This window comes from Eretmochelys imbricata, chromosome 3 (assembly GCF_965152235.1).
Source record: "Eretmochelys imbricata isolate rEreImb1 chromosome 3, rEreImb1.hap1, whole genome shotgun sequence".
NCBI lineage: Eukaryota > Metazoa > Chordata > Testudines > Cheloniidae > Eretmochelys > Eretmochelys imbricata.
The window spans coordinates 21,456,496-21,473,654 of NC_135574.1; the positions used below are offsets into that span (position 1 = coordinate 21,456,496).

At 41.8% G+C, this 17,159-nt stretch overlaps 1 protein-coding gene across 10 annotated transcripts in view; it reads left to right on the forward strand.

The window, feature by feature from the left end:
- LDAH (lipid droplet associated hydrolase) overlaps positions 1–17,159 on the forward strand; it is a 186,414-nt gene that overhangs the window by 147,885 nt on the left and 21,370 nt on the right. For 6 of the 10 annotated variants that reach the window (XM_077812477.1, XM_077812471.1, XM_077812478.1 and 3 more), the window contains one exon: positions 7,058–7,140. In XM_077812477.1, coding sequence (XP_077668603.1) covers positions 7,058–7,140 — 83 coding nt within the window. Of the gene's footprint in view, positions 1–7,057; positions 7,141–9,009; positions 9,087–17,159 lie in introns of all 10 variants that reach the window. The other 4 variants (XM_077812470.1, XM_077812469.1, XM_077812473.1 and 1 more) reach the window with 1 other exon arrangement.

Here is a 17,159-nt window from a genome sequence, read left to right on the forward strand (position 1 = left end):
AACCAAAATGAGGCCCTGATCTTGAAAACACACAAGTTCTTAACGTAACGACTGTGAGCGGTCCTAAGGCTTCTAATGACAGCGGAGTTAAGCACATGTACAAGGATATGCAGGAAGCAGGGCCTAACAGTATCCACACAGTCTATTTGCACCAGTTTCACTAAATCCATTTAAAATTGCACTTTAAGTTAAACCAATGCAACTTTTCCATGTAGATGAGCCCAGACTTTGGGTGCTGTTGAGCACTTGCAAATTTGGCCCTTAGACCTGCTATTGCAGGGCTTTTTAGTATTCAGGACAGCTGTTTACTTTCAGTCCGCTTGTACTTGGTCTCTGTAACATGCCGTATGTGAGGCAGTAGTGGAAATTTTTAAAGGGACGTGGTCAAGTTCACAAACTTTATTACTGTTTTTTAAATTATCTTTTATAAATCCTAATTGATGGTAATCTGTGCTTATATAATGCTTTCCTTCCAACTGTTTCAAGGCTTTTTACAAACATTCACTAATTAATTCTCACATCACCCCCGTCAGGCAACCCTGTATTATTATCAGGTTTTTACAAATGCGGGAACTGCGGCGCAAGGATTTTGTGACCGCTCTGAGGCCACAGAGGAATTCTGTGGCCGAGATGGGGAGATAATCCAGACCTCTTGATTCCTCATCCAACTCTTTATCTAAAAGATAATTATTCCTTCACACTACTAAAGATGTAAGGGTTTTTTAAAAAAAAATGTTGTTTTTTAACTTTGGTTTGCCTTTAATAAACCAAATTTCCCTGAACTGAGACATGCAATTTATTTCTGAGTGGCACTGCTCGCTCAGGGTTTCAAACTGCAAGTTGGGTGTTAAAGTCACAACCCCGATGTAACTTGGACACAGTCCTAAATTAGCGGCATACTTCAGGTGATTACCCCAGGCTCCGATCCTGCAAAGACTTATGCACGTGCTTACCTTTGCACAGTGTGAGTAATCCCATTGATTTCTATGAAATTACTCACAGTGCGTAAAGTTAAGCATGTGCATATGTCCACATGATATGGGCCCTGCTTTGAACAAGAGAGGTACACTACAAAGTGCTTGTTTACATCATACCAGAAGTCAAGACAAACAATAAGTATTGTTCCAGATTACAGGACTCCAATAATGATTCTAGGCAGTTTCATAGAAATTTTCAGACAGAATAAGTCATTTGGCTCTTGTCTCACACCGTCCTACCTGCAGAAATGAGTGACAATAAGCACCTAGCATATGACCGCAGTGGGGAGCCTCCCACTGACCAATTTGACAGAAGATTTCAGAAGCGTTTGTTAATTTTGTGTGCCTCAGATTCTGGGTGTCCAACTCGCAGTAAGTTTTTCAGAAGGGCCAAGCACTCTGCTACCATAGACGTTGGTTAGAGCTGGATAGTCTCAGAACCTGTTGAAAATCAGGCCTAAAGTCGGGCACAAAATTTAGTGGATACTTCTGAATAATTTTCTTTGACAACAAAGCTCAGTGTTCTCCTAGTAAGGAAACAGGACAACATGTCAAGGTTAGCAGAGTACAGAACTAGGAAGCGGTGGCAGAGAGAGATTTCTCCCTGAACTTTATGATTTTGTTTTTGAAAAAATTAATCACTGTGAAGGAGCCCAATTTGTTGTATTGTAACAGCAAAGGGGAGAGAAAGCCACTGATCCTGCCATAAAAGAGTATGTCTGTGCAGCCAATGTTATGCATTCACTAGCCACTTCACAATATAAATATCTAATAAATAAACAGAGTGCAGTATTGACTGTACATTGTTTTAAAACGTTGGGATTTTCCATTTGATTTAACCTGTTAATGGAAGTATGATCTAGCTCACAACATTCTTTAAGGCTTCGATTCTTCCCTTTGTATGAGCACATCTTAATTTTATGTCCACGTGTGGACAAGTTCACTTCAATGGGACTGCTTGCATGCATAAGTCTTTGCAGGATCAGGCCTTAGATTGTTCCAGAGTAGTAAGCTGTTATGAAAGATGTCCGTGTCTGTTGTACATCTGCGCTGTGCATGTATTTTATTGCTGTTGTATATATTTATACCTGCACTACTGCATTTAAACTGCGTTTAAACTACAAAAAAGAATATTAATTATACAAATATAAAAAAAACCCTTTCTATTCTGTTGTTGTTTTGGTCACCGGAGAAATAGCAGTAGGAAGGTGTTATCAGTTTTTACTATCACAAGAAATTAAGGGGCGGATTTTCACAAGTGCTGAGCACCTACAGTTCCTATTGAAATCAGTGGGCGCTGTGGCTATTCAGTATCTTTGAAAGCCCAAGCTGCAGGCATTTTTACTTGGTTGGTCCCTTGTAGAGAGGGGTGGGTTGGGATAGGGGTGGGGGTGCGGTGTTTTTAAATAAAAGATGAATATTTGTCATTCACCCAGTACATGGATGTTTTCTGAACCCTTTCCTTTTCGGTTGAGCATTTGAGTTATTTTCAGGTTCGATTTTTACATAAAAATCTGGAGAAGTTGCTTTTTAAAATATCACCACTGGCCCTGATAAAATAATAATTAGGAAGAGGAGTAAATTTCACGATGTACTCCAAAAGCATTGTATTTAGGAATTGCCAGATTAGATCAGACCTGAGGCCCATCTTGTCCACCCTTCTGTCTCTGACATTGGCCAGTACCAGATGTTTCAGATTAAGATGTAAGAACCCCTCAGTATACAGATGTAGGGTGATCTGCCCTCTATATGAGGTCTCTTCCAGATCTCTAATAGTTAGAGACCAGGATAAGCCCTTAAGCACGAGGTTTAACATCCCTTGCACCAAAAAAATGGTTATATGTTTTCCATATAAATGTCCAATCCCATTTTGAATCTTGTTAAGTTCTTCGCCTCAACAACTTCCTGTAGCACTGAGTTCTAAGGTTTAATCACACTGTGTGTGGAAAAAGTGTGTTTTTTTTTAAATTTTGCACCTTTTAATTACACTGACTGCCCTCTTGTTCTTGTTATGAGATAGCGAAAACAGAAGTTCCCAGTCTATCTTCTCTATACCATATTTCATAGATTTGTATCATATCCTCTCTCTTTTATCGCCTTATTTAAGTGAACAATCCCAATCTTCTCAGTCTCTCTTTGTGTGATTTTTTTTTATGTCTTAGATTATTCTCGCCACCTTTCTCTGAATCCACCTAGTTCTGCAATATCCTATAGCAGATGGGGTGACCAATGCTGCACACAGTATTCCAAATGAGGCTGCACCATTGATTTATATAAAGACATTTTAGTAGTCTCTGTATTATTCACCATCCCATTCCTTAGGCAACCTAATATCGTTTGCTTTTTTAACTGCAGCTGTACACTGAGCAGATGTTTTCATTGAACTGTCTACAGTGACATCCAGGCCTTCTTTGAGCTGATACTGTTCAGTTAGAACCCTGTAAGGTGTCCAAATAGGTAAATATTTTCCTCCCCACATGGATTACTGTATTTATTGACACTGAATTTCATTTGCCATTGTGTTGCCCTTTCACCTAACTTGTTTAGGTTTTGTCTGATCCAGACTAACCTAAATAACTTTGTGTCATCTGTAAACATTGCTACTTCTCACTACTCAGTCCCCTTTCCAGGTCATTAATAAATTTATAAACAACACAGGACCTAGTATGGAACCTTGAGGCAACTGCTGTTAACCTTTTGCCATTTAATCTTACCCTTTGTTTTCTGTCTCGTCTCCAGTTTTTGATCCAGGCAACACTTTGCCTCTCATGTTGTTACTACTTATTTTCTTTATTAGCCTTTTCTGTGGAACTTTGTCAAAAGCCTTTTGGAAGTCTAAATAAATTATGTCAGCTGGTTCTCCTTTATCCACTACTTCATTGACACATTCAAGAATTATAAGAGATTAGTAAAACACGATTTTCCTTTTCAGACTCCATGTTAGTTAGACACCTTCCAGGTGTTTTGTTATTCAGTTTTCAGTTATTATGTCAATCAATTTACCGTGCAGATGCAAGACTTACCAGTCAATAATTCCCTGGTTTACCCCAGGGTCTTTTTAAAATATAGATACAACACTTGCTAGTCTCTGAATCTCTGGATGGCTATGTTTAATGAGCTTGCAATTTTTTTGTTAGCAGTTCAGCCACTTCTTTTTTAAGCTCCTTCAGAAATCTTGGATACACCATCTGGGCCTGGTGACATGCTTTCTAAATGTTCAGTTTGCTTCAGCAGTAATTTTTCTGGCACCTCAGACTCTGAGCGCATCTCATCCATATTACCAGAAAAGAGCACGTTGGAAGTAAGAATCTCCCCAACATTCTAATTGATAAAGACCAGGCAAAGAAATCATTTGGCTTCTCAGCAATGCCCTTATCTTCCTTCTTTGTTCCCGTTAGCCCTGATGCTCCCGCAGGCTTCCCAAGTCTATTGCAGGCTTCATTCCGCTGATATACTTAAAGAATTTCTTGTTCTTTGTTTTTACATCTTGAGCTAATTATGTTGTGGTCACTGTTACTTAGTGGCACAGCCATTTTCACTTCTTGATTAGCTCCTATGTGTTTCCTAAGACATCAAGAATAATCTCTCCTTTCGTGTGCTCTAGAACTGGCTATTCCAAGCAGTCACTGAAAGTGTCTAGTGTTAAAGTGGCAAGAAATTGTTTTTCTAAACTTTGTCCTGTTATGCTGTTTAACCCGTTTATGCAGATAGTTGACTTCCACCTTCATTACCATTTTGCTAGATTTTGCTGCCACTTTGTAATCCTTCACCACAGTGCACTCAGTTTCTTTTTCTTTATCCAGAGGCCGGTAGTGTAGCCCTAGTGCTATATAGACATTCTCACAGCTCGGGGTTTGTACCCATATCAATTCTACTACATTTCCTAATTTTCAGTGCACTTTAAAGCCAGTGTTTTCAAAAATGGCCTCTGATCTGAGGTGCCTTCTGCCTGATTTTCAGAGGTGCTGAGCAGCCACCGCTCCACTGGGAGCCAGCCGAATCTGCAGGTGCTCAGCACTTCTGAAAGTCGTGCTCAATGTGTCTAAACACATCCTGGTTTTCCCAGATATGACCTCTTTTTTGGTCCTCTGTCCGGGGGGACTTTTCAGATAAGAGGCAGTGTCTGGAATTTTTGCAAGCAGATGTTGGCAGCTCAGAAAGAGCTGTCTCCATGTTCCAACTGGTCCCTTTCCTGCAGTTGTAGATGATTGGTTCCTTCCTTGCAGCCACAGCTGCCAGATCCTGCCCACTCAGGCCCTGTCCCCCAGCCCTGGGGAGAGGGAGAGGCAGGGAGGCGCTGACTGACGGCTGACACTGCACCCCAGGCCTGCGCCAGCCACCTTATCACTGTGACAGGGAGTGAACACTGCCCCCTCACCTCCAGAGTGAGGCCGCAGGTACCCACTTCAGTACCACCATGATACCCTTCTCAGTACTCTCTCACCTCTGCAGCAGCCCCTGAAATATCCCTCCCAGTACACACATCCCTCCAGCACCCCTCAAACCCACTCCCAGTACACACACCCCTCCAGCACCCCCAAATATCCCTCCCAGTACATACACACATCCCTCCAGCTCCCCCACCTGCACCCTCTGCCCCAGCAGTATCCTCTTTTTGGGAACCTGAAATATGGTAACCCTAAAGGTGTCTCATTTTGTGCACCCAAAATCATCAGTAGCACATGAAAGTTGCAGCCCATGGCTAGGATTTTTGCAGGCGCCTAAGGGAGTTTGGTTCCTAAGTCCCACTGAATTTCAGTAGGAATTGGGCAGCCCCTGACTCTTTTCTTTTTGTTGTGCAAGAGGTTGTTTCTGTGCTCCCTGAAGAGGAAAAACACACCTTGTAGGCAAGAACCGCAACAGCAACCCAGTATGTCTCAACAAAACCCATCAGTGAGCAATTTGTCACCTCCTAAAGCAGAGATGGGAGAGAGGATTGGCTAAGGTGGGAAGAGGGGAGACAGGAGACTCTAAATAGGCTGCAGGCAGAAGACGTTTTAGATGTCTGTCCTTGCCCTAACTCAGTTTTGCTCTCACTGTTGGGCTGAGCTGAGAACAGGAAATTGCGTGCAGTATCGCTAGCAAGATTGTCAAGTTCCACATTGGTGGTCAGTAATTTTTTAATGTATACAGCCCCATTCATCCCAATCCCAGCAGGCGGCTTCTGGTGCTCTTGCAAATTCATGGACTTCAACTGGAGCCAGATCAGACTAGACACAAAGCACTGCTAGCAACCAACCACCCTGGGGGTGGCAGCCAAGAAGACATGGTTGGGAGGAGGGGCCATGGCCAGGTACACCATGCTAAATCCACAGAGGGCTTCATGGGGTCTTTTATGTCCATACTGAGCAGACAGGACCCTGTTTTTAGGAAGTCTTTCCTGAAAAACCAGCAGCCAGCACAGTATTAGCCATCATGGATATCTGACCATTCCCTCCTCTGGTGAGGATTGCTTCTGACAGCCAGGCAGCTCCATTTAGAGTCTGTGTTTATGCAGTACCTAGCTCAAAGGGGTCCTGGGTTGTGATTGGAACCTCTAGGCACTATCACAATCCATAGAATAAGAATAATTAATAATTAATTAACATTAACTCAGAATTACCTAATCTACAGGAGTATTGAGAAAATAAATTACTCTGTGTATTTGCAAAGTGCTTTGAAAAAGAAAAAATGCTCTTTGAGTGCTGAGAATTCCATCCATTACTTCTGATTATTCCCAAAGAGCATACTAAAGATCACACCAAGTAATATAAGAATAATTAATTAATACATTGCACCTTTTTCTTCACTAGTACTTTGGGTCAGGTAGCCCTCTCAGAAAGTCAGTAGCAAAGTGGCTGCGTCGTCTGAATAGTGATAAGTGAATTTCACTGAAAATTATCTGATATGTTGCATGATATTTTAGGGCCCAAAGCCCAGTCCTGCGAACACTTTCTATCAGCTGTGTTGCTTTCCGTGAATTGTGCAGGATAATAAGTGCACAGCCGGAAGTATTTGTTTGCAAGATTGCACCCATAGCTTGCTGTAAGTGTAAGAGATTTGCTTTCTAATTCCATTACTGTGCATTTCTTTTTCTTCAGCGAATGTCCTATATATGGCAAGCCAAGAAATGATGAAGGTTGTGGAGAGAGACAGTACAACTATAAAACAAAATTTAAAGAAGGTAACCATTTAATCTTCAGAGTTTTGTGAGATGCCTAATCACTTGGGGACAACTTCTGCGTTCAGTTACACCAATGTAAATCCAGAGGAATTCCACTGGATCTGATTTTGATTTCAGACCACTTTTACACCAGTGTAACTCCATTGACTTCAGAGGGGTTATTCCTGATGGACACCAATGTAAAAGAAGACTCAGACCTGTTTACTTAGTCTGGCTTTACCCCACTGTATCTGAGAGCAGAATCTGGCCTGTGATATTTTCTACGTAAGATCAACTATTATTATTAGACTAGTAGCTGAAAACCCATGCTATTGCATAGGTGTAATGCGTAAAGTTGTGGGTAAAAAAGCTGAAAATGTCTGAGAACTTAAAAATTGGACAGTAACAGACCACAAATCCCGGTGATAATTGAACCTAGTGATATGCTAAACAAAAAGAGCTCTCAAACATACTTGTAGCTGTATTTGTCACTTCACAGTAACTCAAGAGACATTCTAGGCTTCAGAGTGATGTTTGGGGTTGTTGCGTCAGTGGTTGTGTTGATTTGTATGTCAGTTGCATTGTGCTGGGAGAATTGTGTAGATTTGTGTGGGTGACAAAGCGAGGGGTGTGTGGTGAGGAGCTACATATTTGGGTTATTGTGTGTACTGGTTGTGGTGGTGTTTGTGAGTATAGGTGGTTGTGCTGATTTGTGTCTGAGGGATTGTGCTGGAGGATTTATGTTGATTTGTGTGGGTTGCAGTTTGGTGCATGGGTGTGGGCAGTTAGGCCAAGTAATCCACCATCTGAGCAGTCTCCCTCACAGAACCAATGAATTTTTTCCATGCAAATAAGCTGCAGAGTAAGTGTGATGATTGGTTGAGTTACCTCTGACATCACAATGGTCTTGAACTCTTGGCATGGCATATATACATGCCCTGCTGTCCCTCAGGCAGTGGTGCTGGAACAATTTTTAGAGTGGGGGTGCCGAAGGCAGAAACCAAATCTATGCGGGTTGTTATTACTACTTCAAGCCAGGGGGTGCAGCAGCCCCCTAGTTCCAGCACCTCTGCCCTTAGGTGTAATTTGTAAAATCAAAATGGCAGAGAACTTAAAAATTGGATAGTGACAGACTGCAAAATCCAATGATGATTGAACCTGGTGATATTCTGAATAAAAAGAGCTCTCAGCCTTGTTTGTAGCTGTTTCCAGTGCTTCACGCTGACTCCACAGACACAGTAGGCTTCAGAGTGCCAATCCTGGAAACTTATTGTACAGAATCAGATTCTGTGGGCTTGATTTTCCACTGCACCTGAAACAGCCCAGGCACAGTGCAGAGGGGTCAGGGAGACAATAGTGACTCCCTGATCTTCAGCTGCTTGGCTCTGGTATAAGTTAAGGCCAGAGAGGGGCAACTTTGACTTACTCTACTGAGGGGACCTTATACCAATGGGAAATCAGGAATGGCAAAGACTCGCTCAGCCACGCCTCCTCCCTTCCCCATGCTTTTCACACTCTCCCTCCCTGCACCTGCAAGAGTGGTTTCCAGCACTTGACAGTGGCAGAGATTGCCTCTCCACAGGATGGGATTCTCCAGTGTAAATCTTCAGCTACTGTAGCTCACCCTGTGCCATGCAATGTAAGCGGGGCAAGGTGAACTTGACACATCATAGAATCCAACCATATGTATTTTCTGTCAGTTGGTTAAGGTTAGATTTTGATTTTATGTGTCACTTTTCTGCTGCGCGCTTCTAAATGCATTTTAATATTTTGAGCACTGGAAATAAAATACTGCTAGTTGGGCTGGGTAACCAAAAATCTCCACGTACAGTCAACAGTGCCATTATCAATGTTGTCTGTCATTCCTTTCAACACAATTATTCCCTTCAGATGCCCAGACAGTTTTGGCCTGGATGCAGACAGAAAAAGTACAAGATGCAATCTCTCTCAACCAATCCTGCAAAAGGGTATGCTCCAGTTCTGATGTTCCAAAAAGTTGCCATGACATTCTCATCACGGAGCACTGGGCTTGTATGATTTGATTTTATTTAACTCTGCCTCTGGGGGAAGGACAATTGTCCTGTCTCCCTTGGAGAGATTCTTAAAGAAGAAACCAAAGGCCTGATCCTTGCAAGTAGTCTCATTGACTTGACTTAAAGAGAACTAATCGTGCGCTTGATCCAAAGGTCATTAAAGCCATTGGAGACTCCCACTCATTTCAGTGTACTTTGGATCACACCCCATATAAGTAAAGCTTTGCAGATTACAAGGGGACTGCTCACAGTAATAAAGTAAAGCAATGATTTGCAAGATCGGACCTTAGGCACTTTTGAAAATTTGAACTTAATCACATGCTTAACTTTAAGCACATGAGTAGCCCATAGACTTCAATGAGACTATCAATGTGCATTACGTGCTTTGCTGGGTCAGAGCCACAGTGCTCATAGCTAGGGCCCTACCAAATTCACTGTCCATTTTGGTCAATTCACAGTCCTAGGATTTTAAAATTCATAAATTTCATGATTTCAGCTATTTAAATCTGAAATTTGACTGTTGTAATTGTAGGGGTAAAAAAGGGTCACAAGGCTATTGGGGGGGGGAGTTGCGGTACTGCTACCCTTACTTCTGCACTGCTGCGGGCAGCGACACTGTCTTCAGAGCTGGGCAGCTGGAGAGCAGCGGCTGTTGGCAGGAAGCCCAGCTCTGAAGGCAGAGCGGCCGCCAGCAGCAGAGCAGAAGTAAGAATGGCAGGGTATGGTATTGCCACCCTTTCTGCTGTGCTGCTGCCTGCAGAGCTGGGCCCTCAATCAGCAGCCACCGCTCTCCAGCCACCCAACTCTGAAGGCAGTGCAGAAGTAAAGGTGGCAATACAGTGACCCCCTAAAATAACATTGCAACCCCCCCCCCTTGCAACTCCCTTTTGGGTCAGGACCCCAATTTGAGAAATGCTGGTCTCCCCCATGAAATCTTTATAGTATAAGGTAAAAGCACACAAAAGACCCGATTTCACAGGGGCAGACCAGATTTCACAGTCCGTGATGCGTTTTCGTGGCCGTGAATTTGGTAGGGCCCTACTTATAGCTATGTAGTTCCATTGAGTTCAGTGGGACTGCTCACATGCTTCAGGTTACACACATGCTTCTTTCCCTTGCGGCATCAGAACCTATGATAACTGTTTGCAGGTGCCTTTGTCTGCTTTAGTAAGTGTTTTCTTGACACTGTCAATCTATGCAATGCCTTGGCATGCAGGAACCTTTGAAACCCTGTATTAACTTTGTTTTATTGATTCCTCTGTGTCGTCACACTTCTAAAATGACAAATGTACCCAAGAAAGTGAAACGCTGAGGCGAGGTTATAGGCAGCTGGCAAGCTGAAGAAGAAGCAGAAACAAATGTGAGGTTAAATGCCTTTCTTTTTTTATTCTTCCTTCTAGTAATTTCTGGGAATGTGAGAATTAGGGGAAAAATCTGAGTTGGCCTTAAGTTGAATTGGAAGTATATTGACAGTAAAAATGGGTTTAATTTATAAAGGTTGGAAGTTTATAAAAATAGGAACTATAGTCCAAGTTGCTATAGAGTTGGCAAGTTGTTGCTTCAAAAAATTTATACTGTTTAGTAGTCAGTGTGATCATAAGTTAAAAGCCAACCTTAACACCTGACTGTGCCAGCTGCTGTGAAATAGAAAAGTTATTTCTGGATCATATTTTCATGTTGTGTTCTGAAGGAGAGGGGAGAAGAGACACTAAATTATTCCAGTCTCTCTCCATCCAGATTTAATTGTAATTCTTAGTAGTTGGGGAGCAATAGAAAATATGTTTCTCTTCAGACCTAAGGTTCCCAGTCTAACAATGCTAATTGATCAGATGTGTGTTTTGTGGGGGTTGGAACATTATTTGGGTCATTAGTTGAGGCATTTCACTTGCAGACTTCTAAAGAGGGAAAATATGCACATTCAATGGCAGTGGCAATGGAATTGTGTGCAGAAAATGGAGAGTTCCTTTTTCCCATATAATTATGGTGGATTTTTTAAAATTGGGGCATGAACATTGTTAATGAAAACCAAGCAGTGAGTGAATGTCCAATAGGCTCGGTATTGCAGCACCATCAAGAGTTATGTTAAATTAGAAAATCCAGACAAATAAGGTAGGGTTTAGTGATGCAAGACTAACTTAGCTATGGGGGTTAATTATTGTTAGCTGATTATTCTTGAGCCAGCTGAACTGAGTTCCTTCACTGTAATAACACCTACTCCCTTTCCTAACAGAAACTGGAAGCACAGATACTGTACTAGAGGAAGTTTATTGTGATTTTTACAAAAAAGGAAGTGTGCTGTAATTCAATATTGGTAAAAGACGAATCAACACTGAACATCGCAATCTTTGCAAGTGTAAGGAAAAGACAAAAGAAAGGGTAAATGGCTGTAGCAGATTTTCCACAAGGTAGATGTGATAAGCAGTAACATTACTGCATAATATCCCCAAATTATGTTTAACTCCTTTAAGTATACTCCTGGGCTTTTTTTAAGGCCTGATCTTGTAAGTCTTACTTGTGACGTATCTTTATTCACAGGAGCAGTCCTGTGACCTCAGTGGGAATGTACTCTTAAAAAAGGACTAATATCTCTGCTTCTAGGGCTTCCAAGAGGATGCATTTAGTAAATACTTGCACTCTGGTTTTATAGAAATTCTCCCAATTTTTGTCCCATTTCATCACACCCCATGTGCAGTGGTTCATGGCTGTTTTTTCCTGTTGGACCTGATCCAGAGCCCACCCCCGGACCTAGGCTTCAGATCCTGAGCTCCAGCCCAAGCCTGAACATCTACAGAGCTATTTTTAGCACCATAGTATGTAGACCCGGGCTCTGAGACTAACTGCCATAGGATCCTGCTTGCTGTGTAGATGTACCCATAGTCATAGATGAAGAAAAATAGAGCCCAGTGTTAGGAGCTGAGAACTAGGTCGGTTTCAGCTTTGCTCTACCTGGCCTGGCCTTTTTCACTGTGGGTCACAGTGGGCTAGATGCTGCTGCCCTCGCTCATTTTTCCCCTTCAGTTGTCATGTTGAAGTCAATGGAACTGCTCACCAAGGACCAGACTTTGATAGCCTTACTCAAGTTGAGTAGCACCCTACTCCATGGCAATCCCAATGACCTAGGGGAGGTGAGGTCCTGTTGAATGTTAGTAAGGGTGTCAGAATCTGGTCTGGAGTGAGCAAGGGCTGCAGAATCTGATCATATATTTCTAAAACTTCAACAGTGGTTTTCAAATCCTTGGTTTTATATTTTGATGTTTAGCCAGACTTTCCGTATGAGATTGCACGTTACTGACATGGCTAAATATATATTGCAAAGCACTTTAATTAAGATTTTACAAATAATCTGTATTATGTAAAGGGCTGTTATTTATGAACAAATCCTATACATCCTTTATTAAAAGCATATTTTTACCCCATAGTCTTTGAGTCTCAGGCACTGTAAGTAAATAGTTCTCTGTGTAATCTTTGGTCCACATGCATAGCTGCCTTTAGCATTATTAACAGATATTTTTGCATGAGGTTGCACTGAAGCAAAGAGAGAGTGAACAAACTTCCCTGTTGTCCAGACATATACTTTCCATAAACCCTGGTGGGGATTAGGCATGAACACCAAGGAGTCTACTATATGCAGTGTATTCCGTAGCATGAAACATATCGCAGAATGCAGAGGAAACACACGGCCTACAGAATCATGTAGCCAACTTGTACAGAACCCACTTTTCAGAACTCAGCACCTTCCTCACATTGAAAGCTGGGTTTCAGTTGCCTTTCAGCTCTCAGTTTTTACAGAGAAGCTGATTTTATTTACTTAGGTTTCACAAACCCTCGCGCTTTCCTTAATGTTGTTTTTTTTTTAAACCCATACAAATAATTAAGATCTTAATTGACCTGTCCCCTTACAACATTACCACAAGCCAGACAAGTAACTATTAAAAATAATGTCCTGCTCTGCAGATCGACAACCCGCCCATTTGCAAAGTCGCAGCAAACAAACAAAAATTGCTTTACAGTGTGCCTGGGAAGTGAACAAATCTGGGGTCTGGCAAAGCTAGCTAGGGAGCAAGGTCCAAAGGCTTTGCCATCACACCCGTTGATCTCGACTGCAGCAATACCGCAGGGGGAGAGAGGCGATGTCTCAAAGAACCAGGTCCCAAAGCGTTTCGAGTATTATACGTTAAAGCCAACACTTTGAATTCCACCCAGAAACGGATTGGTGAAGCCAAGGCACTGCTGAGGCAAATCCAAAACTGGAAAAGAGCATCCCAGACCAATCCATTTCTGTCTCATTTACATTATGCTCTTGGCAGGAGAAGGAGGCACTTCCACAAATCAGTTTTTACACATCTTGACGGAGACAAAAATGAATCCTGGCCTGAAGTCTTTTAAACCAAGTTCCACCCAAGAGCAAATTAGACTATTGACTCGTTACTGTGGCGCGACCCTTCAGGGAGGAACGCTGCTGCCTTATCCGGTGAATTCATGCGGGCGTAATAATAGAGTTAGCATTTCTGACATCAGGATTTTTCAGTGAGGATACTGATACTAGCTTGATTGCAGTGGCACGTGTGCAACCAGTTTATATCAACTCAGCGCCAGTCCTTTGTTCTGTGCCATCGGTTGGAGTTGTGCTTGCCCCAGGAGCAGGGGTCTAAAGTTGTACCCTGTGTTGTGTACCGAATTCCAAAAAGATAAAGGAAATTGTGCTTAACCCAATGGATATTTTTAACTATTTTTGTTTGTTTGTTTGTTTTCGGTATTGACCTATGAGAGCCATAAGGAAATTCCACCCTCAATCATTAATACTTTTTTTGAACTGTCATACATACTAAAATAAATGCCAATAGAGTCGACTGCAGGAAATCTTTACTGTTTTCTTAGAAACTCTTTAAAATGTAAACATCCTGTTGATATCAATCTCAGATTCTCCTCGTGTTTACACAGCAGCTGCTATCATTGTGCCGGGTCTGGCAGAGGAGCTGATAATACTGTATGCAGACAACATTTAAGGAGTTAAAGTTAAAAATACTTATAATAACTTCAGAGTAAAACAACTTACAAGAACATTGTAGTTACTACTATATGAAACTCAAAAAATTCAGCATTAAGATTAAACTTAACCCCCAAAACTTAAAAATATTGAAATACACAGTTAAAATCTTAAGTCTGTCTGTGTAGAGAAATTCTGAGAAAAAACAGACCACTTTGTTCATTCACAAGCAACAGGTGCCTCTCATGAGGGATCACATAAGCTAAAATGCCTTACCCACAAGATTACCAGCTCTCACAAAGTACGTTTCTAGCTCTCATGGTGTCAGCTACAAAATGGGAATCCTACATGTTCCAAGACCAGAAGGAAAATAATAAGAATCCCAAATGTATTGTTTTTCCCCTTAAATCTCATGATTTTTTTAAGCCAGTCTTGTGACTATTGGGGCCTGACTCATGTTTTTTGAATGCTTGGGTTAGCAATAGTGTACTCATAATGGTATAGTGATTGTACTGACTCAGGTCAACTCTACAGCCACACATGGGCCAGAGGAAAAGATGTATTTTACAGATTCCCAGTTACACAAATAGCATACTGAAGGCCAACGTTCCCCACTCTTGATGAAGAAGAGTCCATGTGCCTCCAGCTACTTATGTTTCATTAATTACAGAGCTACTTAATGTAAATGCAGTAAAACCTGTCTTAGCGACCACCTCTGAAAAGAGACCACCTGTCATGAGTGACTACTTGCAGAGGCCATGGAACATTTTCCCCCTATAATTTAACTGTGAAGAATCTGTGAAGAGTAACAACCTATCATCTGTGACTACTAACCACATTTCCTTACTCCCTTCTGTAATAACACACCTGTAGGAGGAACAATCTTCCGTACTTCTATGCTGCCGCTGACGGCGGCATTGCCTTCAGAGCTAGGTGCTTGGCTAGCAGCTGCTGCTCTCTGGCCACCCAGCTTTGAATGCAGAACAGAGAGCAGCAGTTGCTGGCTGGATGCCCAGCTCTGAAGGCAGTACCACTGCCATGGTATTGCCACCCTTCTTTGCTGCTGCTGCTGGCACTGGTGCGGCCTTCAGAGCTGGGCACCCGGCCAGCAGCCCCTGCTCTGCAGCCGCCCAGCTCTGAAGGCAGCACAGAAGGGTGGCGATACCACAAACCCCCTACAATAGCCTTACCACCCCCTTTTGGGTCTGGACCCCCAATTTGAGAAATGCTGTGTACTTTTGTATACTCTGCTGTACTACTGTATTAATAAACCCACCAAGAGATTTCAAATACAGTACAGTACTGTATTGTATACTATATGTAATCTTCATTCAGAAGGCGATTCAAATTAAACATGAAACATGGGTAACAATAGTAGCCTTTTTCTACATCGTAAAAGTGCCCGTTTTACAGCAGACCTTTGAAGAGAGACCACCTCTTACAAGTCACCACTTTTGCTAACTCCCATGAAGTGTCGCTCTTGGCAGGTTTTACTGTATGCAGCCTGGAGGTAAAGAAAGTCTTTTCCATAAAGTGCTAGCTGCTGCAATGGAGAATGTTCATTCTCAAACAGTCACCAAATTGTATGGAGGGACAGAGTAGCAGCAGGCCCGATAGGCAAAAGAATTGGGGAAAGGAGTAAAAGGCCACAAAGTGGGCCAGAGCCAGGCGATTGATCTTAAAAGGAGGGCAAGTTTGAATTGCGGAGAAAACTATTGTTGTTTAAATAAGGTTTGAATGAGTTGGGATTAATGGCAAAGTTCATCTACAGTTTTCTTGGCCATGTAGTGTGTAGGTGAAGAGTTCCACTGTTTTACCCTTTACGGAGAGAATTTCAAAGCTGAAAATGACAGTTAGATACCGACCCCCCATTGACTTTTGTTGGTGCCTTAATTCCATGTATGCCTTTGAAAATCTCGCCCCCTAATTGTGACCCACATTTTAGATTGTATGGCACAATCCATTCAACACCTGGATGCAGGTAGCAGAACTGACTATCAGAAAACAAAGTTGGATTCTAACAAAGTTCAGGAATTTCTAATTAGAATATATGTGAATATAAGTTTTATTTATATTAAAGTGGCATGGCTGCTAATCCCACCTATTATTAAGATTACATAACACTGCCCATTGCGAGACTCTGTGTTCAGTTGCTAAGTTGTGTTTATGTTAAACACATGTCGTGTGCGCCGAGATGTATAACTTGTATTAGTTATGTGTCCACTAAAGACATACCGTTCTGATACAGCCAGTATTCCACTGTATCCAAAAATTGAGTTGGTGAGCTTCAATGTCAGAAAAACAAATGAGACACAAACATGTAACATTTTGTAAAATGTCATCCATAATGAAATTTTGGCCCCTTGCCCACCTCTACTCCAGTATACAATGAGGTGCATTTATTTCTACTTCAAATTGTTGCAGAATGGTTTAAAATTAAAACAATTGAAGCTTTTTTGTGATTAAAAACAATCTTGTTTGTCTCCTGATTTGTTTGTGTTGCTCAGTTATGCGCTGAAGCTCAGAAATGAAATATGCAACAAATGTAATTAATGTAATTGGACCAAGCTGTACATGTGACCCATTGAGAAATCAGCATATTTTTCGTACTTGCATTGAGGCATTTTAGCACAAAGCATCATTTTTGGACCCATTCTTGCACATTTTCAAAATCTTACGACTTTGCCGTCCATAACCCCTTCAAAAAGCTGGTTATGAAAATTTGAGACATTACCAGAAGAGTTATGAAATTATTTCTAAGAAAGAGACATTTTCACTTTCCTGGTAGAGCGGAAGATGGTCCATTGGTTACGGCATTAACTTTGGACTTCGGAGCCCTGGCTTCAGATTCCTGCTCTGCCAGAGACATCCTGTGTGACCTTGGACGACTCATTTACCATCTCTTAGCCTAGGTTACCCATCGGTAAATGGGGATAATACCTCACAGGGGTGTTATGAAGATAAATACCTTAAAGATTTTGAGGTGCTCAGATACTATGATAATAGGTATGGAATAAGTA